The 21,020-nt window shown below is 43.9% G+C and overlaps 1 protein-coding gene across 4 annotated transcripts in view; it reads right to left on the bottom strand.

Moving 5' to 3' along the window:
* The window catches only part of LOC126235908 (uncharacterized), a 634,203-nt gene that overhangs the window by 31,999 nt on the left and 581,184 nt on the right, over nt 1-21,020 (bottom strand). For all 4 annotated transcript variants that reach the window (XM_049944857.1, XM_049944858.1, XM_049944855.1 and 1 more), the window contains exon 5: nt 15,808-16,025. In XM_049944857.1, the coding sequence (XP_049800814.1) occupies nt 15,808-16,025 (218 nt within the window). The remainder of the gene's footprint in view (nt 1-15,807; nt 16,026-21,020) is intronic.

Genomic DNA, 21,020 nt, shown 5'->3' with positions numbered 1-21,020 from the left:
CGCGTAACATGTATCTTCAGAGCCATGTGTGCGTCAAGGCACTTCTCGCGATCTCCGTAAATGTAACAAACTTAGAGACGTCCTATTCCCTATTGTTCGTTCTCGAGGAATTATTTATGTATATACAACCTCAGCCTCTAGATACCCACGACAGGACAGTCTTCTCTAACTTCTAAAAGCATTAAGATGGTTCAGCAACATCGGTCTGTAGTGGAGAAATCGGTTGGAAACTTTCCTCGTGTCAGCACGTTGTAGATGTCGGCACCGGCGCCAACCTTGTGTGAATGCTCCGAAGAGCTAATCATTTGCATATCACAGCATCTTCTTCCTGTCGATTCAATTTTGCGTCTGTAGCACGTCATTTTCGTGGTGTAGCAATTTTAATGGCCAGTAGTGTACTAGAGAATAGCTTCCAAGGTGCTCGGCAGTACAGTAGCTTAGGCAGCCAGTGGACCTCCAGACTGAGCGGAGTCGACAGACGGGCCGCGGGCGCTCGCAGCGGCCGCTATTAATAGGCTGGAGAGAGGAGAGGAGAGGAGTGTAGTGGAGTGTAGTGTAGTAGCTAGCTTCCCAGCGCCGGCGGCCGCAGGAAGTCCTCGTAGGCACTTCCCAGCTCGCCACCAGGGGGCAGCGTCACAGAAAAGTCCCACGCTGGGCGCCGGCCCTGCATTCGCCACTGCCGCCATTGTACGCGGCCGGGGTCGAGGACGGAAGCATGCATGAATGGTCGCCGACGCACAGAGACTTTACTCGCGTAATTTTCACACGGTACCCTGCCCTTACGGCGTTCCCAAAGCACGGGCCGTCGTAAAGACACGAATGGTCCATGCGTGAAATTGCTAGGGCGGGATACGGTAAGTCGTATCCTCACGGAGCCAGTGTCTCGAAATTGTCAGGCAATAGACATACCGCCATCGCAGTACAGGAGACGCGTCGTCAAAGACACACGAAGAGGACTAAGCGAGCGATGGCGTTTCAGCCAACTGCACTAGCGAGTCTCTTCGAATACAAGTAGCTGTCCTCGCAGCTGGTTGCTCTAGAATAAAGACGTTCTCAAGATACAGCTGTGGCGGTACTTTTTCCCATATATATCATCAGCTGAAGTCGCTCGACTATGCAACAAGTGCTCATTAGCTTCCTTTAGCTTAATCTAACGTTCACGGGTGCATATCTTTATTATGTCTGTTGTTGTATTTTGACATTGGTAACGTACTGAGACCAATAAGGGCTAAGACCATAGGAAAAAGCCACAAAAGAAGTCCTAGACCTAGATGGACGGACGAAGTGGCCGTGCGGTTCTAGGCGCTGCAGTCTGGAACCGCGAGACCACTACGGTCGCAGGTTCGAATCCTGCCTCGGACATGGATGTGTGTGATGTCCTTAGGTTAGTTAGGTTTAACTAGTTCTAAGTTCTAGGGGACTAATGACCTCAGAAGTTGAGTCCCGTAATGCTCAGAGCCTAGATGGACAGTCACGTGGGGGAACACAGGCGAGAAGAAAACGTACCACTTATGGCTTTGCAGATTTACTCAGTGCCGAGAGGCAGACTTCCCAGGAGGTAAATTTAAAATCTGTTTGAAGTTTTTCATTCTTTCTTTAAAATGAACAATGAACTTTTACACAGTATAGACTCTTCCGTATGTGATCTAAATAATCTATGGATAACGAGTCTTCTTCAATCTCCTCTAGCGACAACTCATACTTGCAGTCGCGTGTAGCAAATGGTCAAAAGGTTGTGTCGTTAATGATAGCTCGTTTTTACTTAGAACTAGTGTAATTTTAGTGAAATCCCGTGACTGGAGCAGTAAATAACTTGGTATGTGGAAAACGGTTATTACGAGTTACGTCAATTTACAGGGGAAAACTTAATGGCATTACCATATCGTATGTATTTCGATATGCGGAGGACGGTACCAGTACATATCGCGCAGTAGTTAAGAGTCTAGCCTAGTTATCTTTTCTTTTTTTCTTTTTTCTTTTTTCTTTTTTAATCATGATTTCGATTCTTGCTTCAGTCAGCCTGGTTTACGCTTTTGATGTTGCTCCAGAAATCACTGCGCGTCAAAGATCCGTTCACCATCTACGACAAATCTTGTATTTGATGAGCTAGGAAACTTGCGTGGTAGTTCTGCAGCTACTCAGTTATCGTCAAAACACTCTGTGGAACCTGTTGCAAACCAACGCATTGTAGCTTTCTTGCAGATTAAATCTGTATGCCGGACGTAGAATCGAACTCGGGACATTTGCCTTTCACGGGGAAGTGGTCCACCGACTGAGCTACCCAAGCATGACTCACGACCCGCCCTCACAGCTTTACTTCCACACAATTTTAATCTGCCAGGAAGTTTCATACCAGCGCACACTCCGTTGCAGAGTGAAAATTTCATTCTGGCGGCGCAATGTAGATAAACTAGCAATACGCCATATACCTCTAACAAAGGCTTCTCTGCTTGCAATACAGAAGTAATTCTCAGGATCCATTTACCAAAATAATGAAGTGGTGTTAAAAGAAAAAAAACTGTAACAGGCAGTTGCTCTCTCCAGTGTTACCTTAAATGACGTTTTAGTCTGTCGACAAACAAATCGTACAGGAGGAGCGTTCTTATCTTCACGAGTGGGGTTAGTGTTATACGGAGAGGAAACGCGGGCGATAAACAATTCAGGTAAAAAGAGAAGGGAAGATTTTGAAATTTTATGCTGTAGAAGAATGCTGAAGATTAGGTGGGACGGATCGGATTACTAACGATGATATTACTTAATCGAATTGCGAAGAAAAATTAATGGAACTTCTTTACTGAAGGGATACATTTAGAGGACAAATCCTACAACATATTAATTTGGTAATGGACAGAAATGTGGAGGAGAAAGTAAAAATTATACAATAAGACCACGACTTGAGTACACTAAGCAGGTTCAAAAGGATGCAGACTGCAGTGCTTGTGCAAGGACGAAGATGCCAGACTTGCGTGAAGAGCTGTTTCAAAACGTCTTCGGACTGAAGACGACGACGAGGTACGATTTTGGCTTTTACGCAAAGTATTAGAGGAAAACTATGTTTTGCTTGACGCCACAATGAGGGTTGCAATTGCAGCCTTTCCGACACGTTACTAGCCCGTTACAGCTATACTGCCCTTCTTTGTCCACCCATCCGACAACAAGCGAACCATTCATTACCGTATTTGTCGAACGTGGCAGCTATAAATTACATGCACAGAGGTAATAATTCGCCAGTTAGAGGTGCAGACATGCGAGACGTCCGCACGAGACAGCCCGCCGTCCATTTTACGGAAACGGGAGCAAAAAGCCAGCACCGCTTTTCCTAAGCAGGCACTGATTTACGGCGCTGAACTGCAGGCTATGACACGCCGCTCGATAAGACGTTGCGTGGATTATGGAGCCATATAAGTAGACAGCGCTAGTTATATATAGTCCGTGGACCGCGAGGAGCGCGCTCAGAACTTCATCACCCCTGACGCGCGATTAGATTGCCGCCATTCGGCGTCGGGTGGGAGGAGGGAAGGGGGGTGGGGCAGCTGAAAAGGCTGTGAGAGGGGGCAGCCCATCTAGCCCTTGTACGGCCGAAAGATGCATCTCGTGTCTGTGGGTACAAGTCAACTGAGAAGCTACGGTTTCATATTACGCATGCTGGATGTTGAAATACGCTCAATCTTTCATTTTAAAATCACTGAAGCTCATGTTTTGTTCCAATCACCAAATATGTATTCCAAATCTATTGGACGTCGTGAGATGAAATATAGTTGTATTATTTCTCCGTTCTTTCACTTCCTTAATTGTTTTCAAATGGTTCAAATGGGTCTGAGCACTATGGGACTTAACACCTGAGGTCATCAGTCCCCTAGAACTTAGAACTACTTAAACCTAACTGACCTAAGGCCATCACATACATCCATGCCCGAGGCAGGATTCGAACCTGCGACCGTAGCGGTCACGCGGTTCCAGACTGAAGCGCCTAGAACTACTCGGCCACACCGGCCGGCTTTAATTGTTTTAAAACTATGCCGGCCGGGGATGTGTGTGATGTCCTTAGGTCAGTTAGGTTTAAGTAGTTCTAAGTTCTAGGGGACTCATGACCTTAGAAGTTAAGTCCCATAGTGCTCAGAGCCATTTGAACCATTTTTTTAAAAAACTATAATTTGGCGTCCCGTTCATGGCACACTCAGTGAAATACCAGTCAGCGTCATATCTTTGTTTTATTTATTTATTTATTTATTCGTGAAGCAGTTCGACGTACTAGTGGTTATCACCAGGCGTCAAAGTTATACAAAACTTAATGGAAGACTCTGCAGGAGAGACGCTCAGTAGCTCGGTACGGGCTTTTGTTGAAGTTTCGAGAACATACCTTCATTGAGGAGTCAAGCAGTATATTGCTCCCTCCTGCGTATATCTCGCAAAGAGACCATGAGGATAAAATCAGAGAGATTAGAGCCCACACAGAGGCATAGCGACAATCTTTCTTTCCACGAACAATACGAGACTGGAATAGAAGGGAGAACCGATAGAGGTACTCAAGGTACCCTCCGCCACGCTCATTCAGGTGGCTTGCGGAGTATGGATGTAGATGTAGATGTATGCGATTTCGATACCATTGCCATTGCCCGAGCGAGGTGGCGCAGTGGTTAGCACACTGGACTCGCATTCGGAAAGACGACGGTTCAAACCCGCGTCCGGCCATCCTGATTGAGGTTTTCCGTAATTTACCTAAGTCGCTTCAGGCAAATGCCTGGATTGCTCCTTTCAATGGCCGCGGCCGACATCCTTCCCTATCCTTCCCTAGTCCTATGGGACCGATGCCTCGTTGTTTGGTCCCCTCGCACACATCAACCAACCAGTCAATGAAAGTGAAATGTCTGCGGCGGTTACCTTCCCACTTCTACAAGTCAACCTTTCTACCAGTATTCCATGTGGACACCAGCAGATTCGTCGATCCTTTAAACAAGATAATAAGGACGCGGCCTGATTAAAACCTTCTGAATATTTCCGCTGCACAGAACTAGAAGTGACTTTCTATTAACTAACATCAGGTGGTTCTGGCATCCATTATGGACTAAGGACAGCGGCTAATCAAACAGTATGCAGAGAAAAAACCAAATGCCATGTTTCAGTCAGTTCTTCAAGCTGTCAGTTTCGGCACTTTACTGGTGCCATCCTCCGGCTCCAATGCGCACTGTGAACGGAGATACCACAAACTTGGTGGAATACAACGGTAGACATTATATAAATTTGGATTCAGTGAATATCTTTCTGAAGTGAGTACGCCAACTGATTGAAATGCGGCTGTTGTTTGGTTTGTTCTCTGTTGCAATGATCAGGGATTTTTTCTCCAAAGAGACCGAGGTACATAGGTTCTCTTTATGCTAGTTCGATGTGCTGATTTGTAAATATGTTGCGGCGGTATTTTACCACTGCATTTTAGTTCCCGGCATCAATGGACTCCTAGCTTTCACTTCGTCGTGCTAAGCTGCACTCTTTCGCACTGGTTTTATTCCACGATCTACTTAAGAACATTTTCACAGAATATCTGCATATTATTAGCAATACAGAACTTCGCAGTAACACCAGTTTGTTATTACAAGATGGATACCGTACAAATAACTGCTGTTCTGAAGATGTTTCTGGTGGCAAAAATATTACAATCATGCAGATATGGTCATTCCAACTCTAAAAGCTTATGGGTCAACGCTGTGACAAGGAAAGATTGAAATTCGATCAAATGTAACAAAATATGTTTTCGGGACCGAACATTAGTTTTTCAGTCCATACCAAGGAAAACGCTGGATTACGAAAGCATCCTTGACATTACATACTTCTCGTTTATTCGAAACGTATAACAAAAACAAAGTTGCATTAACGACGCTAAATACGTCATATTACTGGATAAATATGCATTTAAGACCAGAAAAAACGCATGAAAATGTCTTCCTGACGCTGTGTTATTCACAAAAGCACTGTAACATTTACTATTTAAGATAACTGTTGCATGCACGTAACAGAAATTACAAACAGAAAGCAATCGTAAATAATAGTAAAAATTTTGTGGTACGTTCCTACGGGACTAAACTGCTGAGGTCATCGGTCCCTTAAACACTATTTAATGTAACTGAAACTAACTTACGCTACGGAAAACACACACGCACCCATGCCCGAGGGAGGTCTCGGCTACCCCGCTCGGCTTAAACAATAGTCTGCTAATGTTTAAGGGCAGGACAATTAGTTCGATTTATCGAGCATTTCCATTTATCGAGATCCGAAATAGCGAGAGTCGACTGCATATGGCTTCCATTTCTACGTAAAGCGTTATATTAGCAGAGTTCTCTACCAACATTTTCGCTACATAATAACAACGTAGGTAGATTTTTGTTAAAATAAGCAGCAATTAATATATTAATTACTAAGGTTATGGATGTGTGCAACCGAACAGATACAAAAGTGTATGCAAAAGCGTAAGCTTGCATTTACTCACATGCTAACTGAAGCCTGACATTAATGAAATAACAGAATTACTTGCATTCATCGTAATGTTTTTGGATATCCTGCAAGTGTGTCACATTGATTTAAATAATGGGAAACTGAACCAGTTACGTATTTTTTCGTGCTTAGGATGACGCGAGTCGTCTTTTTGCGGTTGACTGCAATCGAAAAATAAATCTTGGTATGCTTTCTACAGGGTGATGTTAGAAATAGTAATTTTGTCTGTCTACTTATAGGTACTGTGTTTACTTACAGGTTCTGTGCCTCCTTTACGCAGAATACCACACGCACGCAAACCATGACTCACATAATTTGTCTTTTAAATCAAAGTGTTACACAGATTTTATGGATGTATGGTTTCCGAGTGGGCTTGGATGCAGTCAGAGGTGTTATTGTTCTGTGGATTGCATTTTTGTAGGAAATACATAAATATGTTCATTTCTTCATAGAATCTACTCAATATTTACAGCAAAATAGGATATAAAGAATAATGATAATTTCAAAGTCAGTAATAGTCAAATACGGTAAAATGAATAAGCAGATGAAAACTAAGTAAATAACACAAGCCACAGAAAATATAACACCTCTGACTGTATCCAAACTATTTGTGAAATCATCTGTCTAAATCCGTCTGTAACATGTGCGTGGTATCCTGTCTAATGGAGGAGGTACAGTACCTCTAAGTAGACGGAAAAATTATTATTTCTAACATTAGCATGTAAAAAATATCCCGGTAATTTTGCCCAATTTTCGGATTGCAGTATAATCTCAAAAATGGAACTACAGCGCAGGATTAGGGAAGGATGGGGAAGGAAAGCGTCCGTCCCCTTTCACAGGAACCATCCCGGCATTTTCCTGAAGGGATTTAGGGAAATCACGGAAAACCTAAATCAGGATTGCCGAACGCGGGTTTGAACAGTCGTCCTTCAGAAGGCGAGTCCAGTATGCTAACCACTGCGCCACCTCGCTCGGTTACAGTGCAAGAGAGGCAGAAAAACACACAAACAAACAAACAAACAAACAAACAAACATCTCACAGAATACTTATGTAAACAAATGCGCTTGACGATAAGACTAAATTCTCGAAACGCAACTGGTGCAGTGTTACATTATGTACATCATGAACTAAACAGTAACGTAATATATACTTCTGCTACCTGAAGATGAACACCAGTAGATCAAAACGCGTCGGGGATGTGGAGATGAACACTGAGGTGGTAAAGTCGTGGGATATCTCCTAATGTCGTGTAGGGCGTCCTTTTGCAGGGCCTACTGCAGAAACTTGACAAGTCCTTGGAAGACACCTGCAGTAATACTACACCATGCTGCCTCTACAGATGCCCGAAATTGCCGGTGCAGGATTTTGGGCACGAACTGACTCTCGATTATGTCCTATAAATTTTCGATGGGTTTCATATCTGGCGATGTGTGTGACCAAAACATTCGCTCGAATTGTACATGTTCTTCAAACCAATCGCAAACAATTTTGATCCAGTGAAATGACATCGTTGTTTGGGAACATGAATTCCATGTATGGCGGCCAATGGTCACCAAGCATTAGCAGTCAATGATCGATTCAATTGGACCAGACGATACAGTCTATTCCATGCAAACAAAGCCCACACCATTATGGAGCCACCACCAGGCTGCATAGTGCGTTCGTGACAGTTTGGGTCCACGGCTTCGTGGGATCTGCGCCACACTCGAACCCTACCATCATCAGTTCTTGCCAACTGTAATCGGGACTCATCTGACCAGGCCACGGCTTTCCAGTCGTCTGGGATCCAACCGATATGGTCAAGAGCAGAGAAGAAGCACTGCAGGCCATGTCATGTTGTCAGCAAAGGCACTCGCGTCGGAAGTCAACGGAAGCGTCCGATTCCACCAGTCTGCTTTGACCCATGACGTAAGGGTGTTGTGGTGTGTGACGTCATTACGACGCGGAGTTTACGAGTTGGTTGTGTTTGTAGGTGTCTTCTTGTGTTTTTTGTGTATTTATTGGGTATTGAATGTGTTTTAATTTACGTAGGGATGTTTGGCTTTTGAATTTTTGAGCTGTTTTGGTTTTGGTTTTGTTTTTCGTAGTTGTAGGTGGTAGTTTTTTCGTATCAATACTTATGGTTGACCTATATAGGTCAAGGGAAGTGTCTGATTCCTGTAGATATTCTTAATTTTTTGTTCGTCATTTTTGTGTTTTTGGGATCATGGTGTGTGTGTTTTTTTTACCGTTATATTTAGCTTGTCCCCTCCCTAAAAACCCCAATTTCCTGCGGCTGCCCCGTTAGTTTGATGGTATTTTTGGAGGGAGATGTTATTGTCTTATTTGTACGTATTTTCGTGTTTGTTGCCGTGTACATGTGCTGACATCATAGGCGCCATATTGGAGACGCTTCGAATAGCCATTTACGCCATATTGATGACGTCATGGATCAAAGCAGACGGGTGGAATCGGACACTTCGGTAATCCCCTTATCTGCCGTCTGCTGCCATAGGCCATTAACGCCAAATTTCGAGCACTGTCCCAATTGATACGTTCGTCGTAGACCCACAACGATTAGTGCGGCTATTTCTCGCACTGTTGCTTGTCTGTTAGCATTGACTGTTAGCGTTGGCCGTGGTGAGAGGTAATGCCTGAGATTTCGTATTCTCAGCACGTTACTGACAGTATGGATTTTGGAATACTGAATTCCCTAAAGATTCCCGAAATGAAGTTTCTCACTCGTCTTGCTCCACCCTCCATATCGCGTCCAGAGTCTGTTAATTCCCGTTTGCGCGGCCATAATCGCGTCGGAAGCCTTTTCACATTAATCACCTGAGTACAAGAGAAGCACCGCCAATGCACTGCCCTTCTATACCTCGTGTACCGCCATGTGTGCATATCGTTATCCCACGAGTTCCGTCACCTCAGAGTAATTCTAAATCATCACTGCAATCGTTTGGGAAAGATGTAAACAACAGCCGTTGATGCTTCGACCTTCCGATCGTGAAAAAGGAGAACAAAACGGGGGGAGCGGACGACCGTTTGGTCACGTGCACAGGCGATTACAGTGCCCAGACGGCTGGGTGCGCGGCGGCTGCCCGCTATCTTGAGAAGAAGCAGCTGGAACTGGAGTCATTAAGAGCGGGACCGATTCCGGCTGCGAGCGCGTTTTTTTGCCGCGGTGAGCGGACATAAGTCACCGGCCGGAGCTGAGCCGCGGGCAGGCTGTTGCGCAGCGCCGTTGAACGCCATCAATCGTGATTAACGAGGCCAGCCACGGCCGGCACCGTGTGATGGGAGGCCGCCGGCTCCTGGCTGCACCGCACGCCTGGGGGCGACGGCTCGTGCCGGCTACTGTCCCCCACGCCAGCACCAGCTTGTACGTGTGTCAGCTACAGCCTTAACTACCAGCACTGCCCACTTACCACGCCAACAAGGAGGCGGTTGACGTTTGCCGCTGCCACTTCCTGTCTCGGCGCCTCTCGCTCACAGCGAACAAAAATGGTTCAAATGGCTCTGAGCACTATGCGACTTAACTTCTGACGTCATCAGTCGCCAAGGACTCACAACTAATTAAACCTAACTAACCTAAGGACATCACACACATTCATGCCCGAGGCAGGATTCGAACCTGCGACCGTAGCGGTCGCTCGGTTCCAGACTGCAGCGCCTAGAACCGCACGGCCATTCCGGCCGGCCACAGCGAACACTTCGCGGCTTCACCCCCCAGTACTTAGGTGGCGTCAGCGTACTTGGAGGCTGAGGGAGGGAGGGTCTAGGAGGAACGAATGTTTTTCAAGAAGAAAATCTTGGCTTCAAAGTAATATACACAGGGCGTCCGGAAATTCCCGTTATAAACTTGTAGGACGTGTAAGAGAAGTGAGTGTATAATATTTTGGGTTCCTATTCATGTCCGGAAACGAATCGTTCCTATTCGGACGTTCAACTCATCCATTTCTGCTTGAGTAATTGGATCAGGCGTGACGCAATACCAAAGGGAAACATCCATTTATCACTTAAGCACGTTTTCATAAGCTGTGACATTGTCGCGAATAAAACAGTGACCCGTATATACAATAAGTTTAATTTACGTCTATGGTCACAATCGTTTTGTTAACAGATCTGTAATGGTAATCATCAGATCTGTTTTATAAAAACAAAGTCCTAATGTACTGCAGCCATAGTGGCATCGTCAAATGTTAAATGCAAAATCAGCACCAGCATCGTCAAATATATATATAAATATCATATGCACTGACTGACAACATGACTCGTGCATAAGATGTTATTTATATATATTTGACGATGCTGATGCTGATTTTGCATTTAACATTTGACGATGCCACTATGGCTGCGCCGCGAGGCATTAGCCGAACGGTCTAGGGCGTTGCAATCCTGGACTGTGCGGCTGGTCCCGACGGAGGTTCGAGTCCTCCCTCGGGCATTGGTGTGTGTGTGTGTGTGTGTGTGTGTGTGTGTGTGTGTGTGTGTGTGTGTGTGTGTGTCCTTAGGATAACTTAGGTTAAGTAGTGTGTAACCTTAGGGACTGATGACCTTAGCAGTTAAGTCCCATAAGATTTCACACACATTTAAACATTTGAAGTATGGCTGCAGTACATTAGGACTTTGTTTTTATAAAACAGATCTCATGATGGTCATTACAGACCGACACCGGTAATCTGTTAACAAAAAGTTTGTGACCATAGACCTAAATTAAGGGAAACTTATTAAGCACATTTGTTTGCATTAACACGTAAATATTACGTATTTACATTATTCGAAAACAAAACGGACCCGGCTTAGTATATATGCAGAACGTGAAGTTTGTGTTAATAGAAACAAATGTGCTTGAGTGGTAAATGTATGTTTATGTTTCCTCTCGAACTATTACCTAATAACTGTACCGTGTCACGCCCAATTAATGCCTCAAGCAGAAGTGGATGAGTTCAACATCTAAACTGAAATCGCCGCGGAATGGATAAGGTGCTTTTCTGGACATGGGTCCCCATTCAAAATATTATGTACTCACTCCCCTCTGCAAGTCCTAGAAGTTTGTAAAGGGAATATCGGAACAAACGTGTTTCACCCTTTTGGGGCATTATCCAATCATCTTCAAAGGGTGAAAAGAAATATATTAAAAAGAAAAGGGCGTATGGTCCTATCAGACACTTCTACACCAAGTAAATAATGTTTATTTGCATTATACTAAGTAATTTTTCTCTTGCGACCATTTTTAAACTACTCGTCGACTCGTTGTGAGATGCATAATAGGACCATGCCCCCCCCCCCTTTTTTTTAAATTCATATTTCCCTTTTTTCCCTTTCTTTGTTAATCATCTGATCATTCGTCAAAAGGGTGCAACGCGTTGTAGATATAATCATTATCTCGAAATCAAGACTGTTTTGTTCTTGAAATAACTTGTAACGGTTGCTGTACCAGCCAGCCAGTGGAGTGGAAAAGATTTGATACGAACGAATTTGTCTACCAGATTGCAGTAGTAAGAGTGGAAGATGATTTGGTAAACTGTAGTTACAAAGGGTGTGAGACTGGGTTGTAGTCTACCTTCCAAGTTGTTCAGTCTGTGCAGTGAGCAAGCAATACAGGAAACCGATGATAAATTTGTGAAGGGAATTAAACTTCATGGAGAACAAATAAAAACGTTGTGTTTGCCAGTGTTATTGTAAGTCCGTCAGAAACAGCAAAGTACTTGGTGTAGTTGAATGGAATGGATAGTGGACGGGAAAGAGACTATAAGATGAGCATCAACTAAAGCAAAACAAGAACACTAGCTGAACATTGGTGAGGAAATATATAACAACTATTGTTGTGCATTTTTTAATTTCTGTAGAAGTGAACTTTTATTTTTCACTGATGCCTTTCGGCTATTTTTTAACGTACCTCTGCTAAAACATGTAATCCAGTTGTTTATATTTCCTTCTGAAGAAGACTTTATGAACTTTGAAACCGTGGTAAATGGCTTTCAATAAACCTTCCAATTTCTACAATGAGACCCATTAATTAAGCAGATAAACCCCAGTTTTCTCAATACAGTAAGACGACATAGCATCGGAATCAGAGACAGAAACACCGTAGTTTTTTTATAAATGTCTGTTTCTGTAAATGTGACGCAGTCGTGGATATAACAGTGTCTGAAAGATTTCATTCAAATGCTAATATGTGGTGAATCTGAAGTAGGCGGCTGAGTCGAGAGCTATTCCGGGGCGGAGCGAGCACAATTGGCCTCCTAAAAAGTGTGCCCGCTGACCCCCGCCTGCGGCAGTTTAGCGCCGGACCAGGAGGGACTGCCCTACCGGATATGGCGCGTGGGCCTTTTGTGCCTTCGTCTTCATCAGCGGCTGACTCAGGCGTCCTGCCCGGCATTCCTGCGCCAGCAGCAGGAAGCGGCTTCTTCCACTCCTACTGTGCTCTCAGCTGCCCGTGGACGCACCTAGCTCCACTTTCGCCAACTTGTCCAGATCCGTCTATTGTCGCCAAAGGCTGACGCTGCCGAGACCTCGAGCTCGGCTTATCGCGTCTGTCTCATACGATGACGTCTGTCTCGCTATTGTTACTAGTAGCGACGACGACGTCCTTTCTTTATGGGCTGAATTTCCGTTCTTTGACTTTGAAAAATCCTCAGTTTTTTGTGGCTGTAACTGATTTAGTAGAAAAAATAAAAACTTATATTTAGACCTTTACTTAATTTCTTCCGGAAGGGGACTTGAGAATCCCATCAGGTCACAATCGACAAACGTTACTTCAAGACAAGTGGTGCTGATAAAACAATTTTTTTTCTCTCGTTGCTGTATAAAAACACCTACTTTGGGAACACTTCGAGTGACATCTTGATTCTATATTGTAAGTAACTCAGTTGTCACATCTCCCACTATTAGCAACAAAATTTGCCTATGACCTCCAAGATTTTGAGTTCAAATTTCATTTGGAACTAAAGTGTTCTTTTGTTCTGTAAAGACTTGGGAGATGTTTCTTGTTATCACTGCTGTCTTCAAGCTGAATTTCTTCAGCTTCTGAAGAATAAATGGAAGTATTCTGCTAATGACTAATATATAAAGTAGTGTTATTTTTCGTTTGTTTGGCAGCCTTGCAAGTTCTCACATGTGTTAACAGCGTACCACACTAAAAAGAAACAGCTTGCCTCAATCCCGCCATGCCTCAAAAAGATAGGCTTTTATTCTGTTGGCCTGAGAACTGAGAACTTCGCCAGATCATAAAGGGCTGACAAGGAAAGCACTTCGAGACTTTACCGGATCAACTCTCACTTGACGTCATATTAAAACAAAAGAGAGCGAAATATTACTATCATTACTTCTTTAAGGTTAAAATGCCTATCTGTAATTCGCTTTTGACGTTTTCATTTCTTTTGCTGTCCAGCATGGCGTAGTCCGGCACGTGTGCAAGAAATTTGTTTTCTGGGCTTTTTTTTGGTCTGTTGATGTCCAACTGTCATTCCTAAGGCGCGGCCGTTATTTTGAAGAATTTTAGATGTGCATTTCGTCTACTACTTCGAAAGTCCACCTTAACTGTTCCGTACACTGTTATTGATTTAAAATACTTTTACAGGACTGAAAAATGATTGTAGACTTCAGTGACAGGTTGCAATGTCGGGCTTTTTAAAAGATCATAAATTTTTGTCTCAGTCACACAGGAGTGCAGGGAACTAACTTTTAGGTGCATGGCTACTACGATCAAAATACTCGAAAAATAACCTCATAGGTAAATTCCTTGGTCGCATGACATACAATGTAGCGTACTACAGGCGTGCGGTATCCGTAAGGAGAACTTTTACAAAGGAAACCGAACGTTTTGGGTGCTTTATTTCAGTTTTCACAATCGGTATAAACACTCTACTGCTTCTGAGTCCTTATTAGGATATTAGGTTGATACTCCCTTCTAAAAAAGAATTGTTTACTTTGAACGAAGTGATTTTGTTTCGAGTAATAGAAAAGAACTAGCATATGTCTGACTAGGAAGCTATTAATTTCCTTTCTTTAATTCACGAGGAAGACACTTTACCTTTACGAGATGGAAAACATACACGCATGTTGAAATACACGTACTGGATCTGCAAAATGAAGATGCCTAGCCGTAACCCTGTATAATACATGGCTGGCTGATATCTTCATTGCTCTCAGAGGCGAAAGCTTCTGTACAGCATCGATAGTGTTAATACGAAAGCATAAGTTTTTAGACATTGAAAATCTCCTAAAAACGGAGGTACAATAATGTTATTCTAGCTATCACTACATACGGTTTTCTCTAATATGTTTGAGCGCGACTGGTATAATAAAACAGTTTCACAGCTTCAACGTTTACGTAGATGGAATTCTGAGAGCCTTAAGAGGTCCCTGACATCAGTAAGGAAATTTTACTCTTTCTTAATATTATTATGAAAGTACTGATAGTCTCACGCTAGTCTGCTGAAAAAGAAATAGGAACAACTAATTTACAGCAGACACTCGCAAACATATTTCACCGAGCTAGCAGAATCGATTTCGGAAACCTTTTTTTCAGTCTTCAGCTAGCTATGTCGCGTTTACATGCAGTGAATGGCGATCACGCTCTAGTACGTAGGGACTTCAGAAAGGGTTTCGTATAGACACAGTTCTGCTGTGACAGGGATAACAGTTTCATCACAATGTCGGAGAGAAATGACGCGGCAACTGGATGCATACGCCAAAGGTAAAGTACGCGGGACAGTGTCATTCTTGTGGGCAAAACATCTTAATTTGTCACAAATTCATCTTGAAATTCTGGCGGCATATGGACCAACTACAGTGTCGCGTCGAGTCGCATTGAAATAGTGCCAACAATTTGATCAAGGCCGCACAGTTGTGGGCGATGGTGATAAGGAAGGACGGTCATCGACGTCCACTACAGAGAACAACAATATCTAGACACTTGAGGCAGCACATCGGTGGGTGTTGGGGGGGGGGGGGGGATGGGATGGGATATTTTCCAACGATGAAGACGTTCCCAGAGCGGTTCTGGAATGGCTGTCGAGGAATTGTACTATTGGTAGAATGTTAGGACCGTTGTTTACGGATATTTGACTACATCGCAAAATAGTGTCCTGTGTGTCTTTGAAATATAGTCAGCATTTACTAAAAGTTACTTGGCTGCCATTTGGAGAAATTATAGATATTTGAAAAAAGAATACCATTTCTGGACCCCTCTTTTTTGGCCAAAAATTTTTTTTAAGCCCCTCGTATCTCCACGACAAACGGCGGCGGTGTCGCCGCCGGCGGCGGCGGCAGCAGCAGCAACAGCAACAGCAGCAGCAGCACCGAGGACAGAGTGAGAAGTTGGAAGTACTCACTTGAAGGTGGCGACGACGTTGGTGGTGGGCCAGCCCAGGACGAAGGAGGTCTCGGGCGACTTGTGCACCTCGATGACGTCCTCGATGCTGTGTTTGGTGAGCCACATCTCGGACACGCGCACCTTGTCCTTCAGCTTGAAGTTGCCGCCCGAGCGCGCCTTGGCCACGAGCAGCAGGTCGTTGAACAGGAAGAGGTGGCGCTCCTGGCTCTGGACGCCCTGCGACACAGAACCACAAGTCCCCTCTCAGTGCTCGCCGTGCAAGTAGGAGGGCTCCTTGGGTGCAGGGGTGGGGGGTACACATCGCGGGGAAACGCGAGTGCGTCTGCCTAGGGGGCAGCGAGCTGGGACAGCAACTGCTGGAACTTTGAACTCCACAGTGCCAAGGGAGGATCGAAAAACTTAACACGATCCCCTGAAGTTACACAGGACTCTGAAGACACTTTCAAACGCAAAGATCGCTAGTAAAGCATTTATTAGAGTAAGAAACGAGTTTCGGCATTTTCGCATCTGCAATATGACAGAACCGACACTGACAGGATAATCAGTTAACTAGCATGATATAACACTGTACACAAATATTTCATTTTCCACAATATATGGAACAACAACATACCTTACGCTTCATAGCATTAAACCATCTCTTTCACCACTACTGCAAGTGGTGTTACACTACGTATGTACAGGGTACCTCTTATGTCAATTAATAGTTAAAGGTATGCCATTTACCAATGTGTAAGTCATTGTCCATTGCGTGGATTACTTTTTGAATATGACTCCTGTCAAGTGATGCCCCTCTGCACAACACATTCATCTAGGCGGCGTTGGAAGTTTTCCATAACTCGGCGTAACGTATTACCTGGGACGTTGCCCGGCAGTTCTGATGTGATCCTTCAACTCAGGAACACTTCTTGCTTCAGGTAGCCCCAAAGGCAAAAGTTTGCACATCAAAGGTCAGGTGAGCGAGGCGGCCAGGAAATGTCACCAAAACGGGAAATTACTCTACCGGGAAATGTCTGTCGCAAGAAATCCGTGCAAATTCTGGCTGTATGCGAGGTCTCTCCGTCTTGTTGAAACCATAATTATTCCACATCCACATCGACCATACCTAATTGGGGAAGAGCGAAAACTTGTAGCATCTTTAGGTAGTGTTACGGCCGCCCGCTGTCATCCTCAAAGAAGTAAGTGCCAATAATCCCAAAGGCAGCAACTCCACATCACACTGTGAAACGAGAACTGCCGTCGGCAATGTCCCAGGGAATACGTTACGCCGAGTTATGGAAAGCTTCCAACGCCGCCTAGATGAATGTGTTGTGCAGAGGGGCATCATTTGACAGGAGTCATATTCAGAAAGTAATCCACGCAATGGACAATGACTTACACATTGGTAAATGGCATACCTTTAACTATTAATTGATATAAGAGGTAATAAATAAATTACAGTTACTGTCTGATGGTGTTTTCAATATCCTGCTATGAACGCTGCCGCACCCTGTATATGCCAGTGTCGTGAAATTCATTGGAAGTCGGCATGTCACACATAAAAGCAATACTGTGTACAAACATGATACTAACGCGTCGACTACGAATTCTCACACACAGCAGCAACTGACAACTGATTGAGAATCAGCGTACAAATTCTGTTACTTGGAAAAATTCTGTCAAAAGTGTGTTCCATGGACGAAGTGTAAGAACGACAGAGAAAGAAAAACTGCGTGTTAATCTAAAAATACAGACTACCCGAAGCTGTAAGAACGTGTGAAACTGCAGAAAGAGAAAGGAACGCTGAAATTTATTTAATATTGTGTATGGAAAGCCGGCAGCTGTGGCCGAGCGGCTCTAGGCGCTTCAGTCTGGAACCGCGTGACCGCTACGGTCGCAGGATCGAATCTTGCCTCGGGCATGGATGTGTGAGATGTCCTTAGGTTAGTGAGGTTTAAGTAGTTCTAAGTTCTAGGGGACTGATGACCTCAGATGTTAAGTCGCATAGCGCTCAGGGCCATTTGAACCATTTTTGTGTATGGAAAAATAAATTAATTGTGTGTTACCTGTGTATAATAATAGTCCAAGAATCCACGTTCTAGAGAGTTATTGACAATAAACTACGTCTCTGCTGTTGAAGAAGGACGGTTTTTCTTTTGTTCTGGAAGCGAAAAGCTACGGACGTATTTTGTTGTAGAGGTCAAGGTATGTGAATGCCTTTTCATAATATGCGTGTTCCTTCATTTCATTTCATCTCCCTCCATGTGAAATAACTAATGAGATAGTACTACAAGAATCTGGAAGGGAGATCCTTTCGGCCATCTGCTTTTCGTTTGTCAGAATGGCACATAGGCAGCCAACTTGGAAACATTAACTATTTACAGGCTTCACCCAACACGACAAGCGTAGGAAACAGTTTCAATGTTTTGCGTAATATTTGGAGGGCGTTACGTTAAAGTCAGACTGCTTACAATCTGAATTTAAGTGAGGGTAAATTTCAACACTCTAGCCTGTATCATTAATAATATCTTTCCTCAATAAAGTGAGATTACAGCTCCCATGAAAAAAATCGAATTAGTTTCTACTGAAATACTTAAAAGCATTTCAGAGTTAACATCAGGAGAGAAAAGGATATTATCATTATTATCGTTCCCAACATATAGCTACGTAGGTGATTGTATCGCCTATCTGTGTAGCATTGTTTTGTACCGTGCAACATTGATACGATTATTTAACAAGCTACGTGTACGATATATGCTGGGAGCAAAATTGTATTGGGAAGAGAATTTCCGCAGAGAACTAATTTAATCTGTTTTTCGCCATGTAGCGTATTTCATTGCTACCGGAACACAGAACGAGTCATTCATATGAACGTGCGAAAACCCTTAAGGAAAATTACCGACACAAAGGAGAGAGGGACGATATACCCAGCAGAAGCCATGTGGTGCTGAGACTTGATAGTACGGTTTTCCTTTGTTCAAAAGCGTTGGAATATTGTTCCATATAATTTTTTATGTTAAATAAAATCTAATTGTGTACAACATATATAAGCCAAAAACAATTACATTGAATAATACACCCATGCTTCTCAGAATGAGAGGAGTGGCAGTTCTGCAAGGTTCGGACAAGATCTTCTGTGAAGTTTGGAACGTAGGAGACGAGGTACTGGCATAACTGAGGCTGTGAGGACGGGTCGTGAGTCGTGCTTGGGTAGCTCAGATGGTAGAGCACTTGCCAGCGAAAGGCAAAGGTCCTGAGTTCGAGTCTCGGTCCGGCATACAGTTCAATCTTCCAGGAAGTTTCTCACCCACATTTGTGTCCAATGTAAGACGGTATTGTCGAGGCATACCACTACTGTGGCACCTGGTGCACTTATGTAATAGAATGTTTACACTGATTCTCGGTCAGTTGTCAGCTGTTGTTGCGTGCGAGCACTCTTAGCCGGCGCATTTGTATCATTTTTGTACATACTATTGCATTTATGTTTCAGATGCCGACTTGTAATGAATTTCACGACACTGACATATATATACGTGGTGTAATACCACTTACAGTAGTGATGAAAAAATGGCGTAATGCTATGAAGCGTAAGATATATTGTTGTTCCATACTTTGTATGGAGAACTAAATGGTTCAAATGGCTCTGAGCACTATGGGACTCAACTGCTGAGGTCATTAGTCCCCTAGAACTTAGAACTAGTTAAACCTAATTAACCTAAGGACATCACAAACATCCATGCCCGAGGCAGGATTCGAACCTGCGACCGTAGCGGTCTTGCGGTTCCAGACTGCAGCGCCTTTAACCGCACGGCCACTTCGGCCGGCTGGAGAACTAAATACTTGTGTAAACTGTTACAACATGCTATTTATAACTGTTTATCCTGTCAATGTCGGTTCTATCCTACGGCAGATCTGAAGATGTCAACATGATCTTTCCTAAACCGGTTATATAATTCTAATAAATGTTTTACTAGCGATCTCTGACGTTCGAGGGTTTCTCCGGAGTCCACGATGCTGCAGCTAGCCCCCAAGCTGATACAATGTAAGGAACGTATAAAAGTACACTATCTGACCAAAAATATCCGGAACACCCCTGTATCACGGGGTCCCGGGTTCGATTCCCGGCCGGGTTGGGGATTTTCTCTGCCCGGGGACAAGGTGTCTGTGTTGTGAAAGTGGCTAGATTGGATTGTGAGAAGAGTGTGACTTTGTACGGTCGCTGATGACCGCGCAGTTGAGCGCCCCACAAACCAAACATCACTACCACACCTATGTAATACGGAATTTACAGTGTCAAGAGAGGCAGACCCACCAGTATAGGAGGAGGCGGGGAAATACCAGTAGAGAAACAGTAACAGCAGAGTGGATTGGTCAGGAGAACTCATTGTCTTCGAACGTGAACTAGAGTACGATGGGTTTTCCGACTCAGCCGCTCCTCAAGGTCGCATTCCAATTACTTGACTGACTTTCGGTTTTAATCAATTACCTTCCACGCACTATAGAAGTATTATGCAACGCAATAGCTCAGGTGCCCAATGGCATACGACGTCGCAAGCTATTTCGCAACAAAATCTAAGTTCTAAAGCAGCAAGGTTCCTTGTTCGACCCCCAGCATATGCAATCATTTTAATTTTCATGTAATTTAACCGAAATTTCGCAACAACGTTTAATGCAGGCAACTGCGCGAATTTTCACATCCTCCGGTCTCTACTCCTAAGGCCTTAGGTTGAAACTCCCCTAACCCCAGGACTCCTACTCTACAGGCCCTAGGTCAGACTACTGCATAAGTAAATATCACAACAAAACAGCATAATTGTCTGAATTTACTCTCAGTAAATAGCGTAATTTGCATGTAATTTCAGAACGATGTCTGTCAGCACTGACTACTTAAGTATTTACAAGGGAACTCCCCATCACTGCCCCCCCTCCCCTTTAGCTTTAGTCGTCGTGAGATGGCCCAATAGATAATCCGTCAAAAACTGAACACATATCAAATATGAAAACAGTAAGACGGTGTACTGAACTGTGAAAAAAACAAGCAAAATAGAAACAGTGAACGGTCCAAGGTCGAGATGAGAGCATAGATATGTAGCTACGGCGTTGTGATTATGTGGTCACGGTGTTGGACTGCAAAGCGGGAGATCTGTGTTCAAACCACGCTCGTGTCTCAAATTTTTTTTCATAAAGGTATGAACTTTTCGTCCGGTCGCTGGCTGCCGTGTCTGTTCTCCT

Source organism: Schistocerca nitens, chromosome 2, assembly GCF_023898315.1.
Source record: "Schistocerca nitens isolate TAMUIC-IGC-003100 chromosome 2, iqSchNite1.1, whole genome shotgun sequence".
Classification (NCBI taxonomy): Eukaryota; Metazoa; Arthropoda; class Insecta; order Orthoptera; family Acrididae; genus Schistocerca; species Schistocerca nitens.
This window is presented reverse-complemented; position numbering and strand designations above follow the sequence as displayed.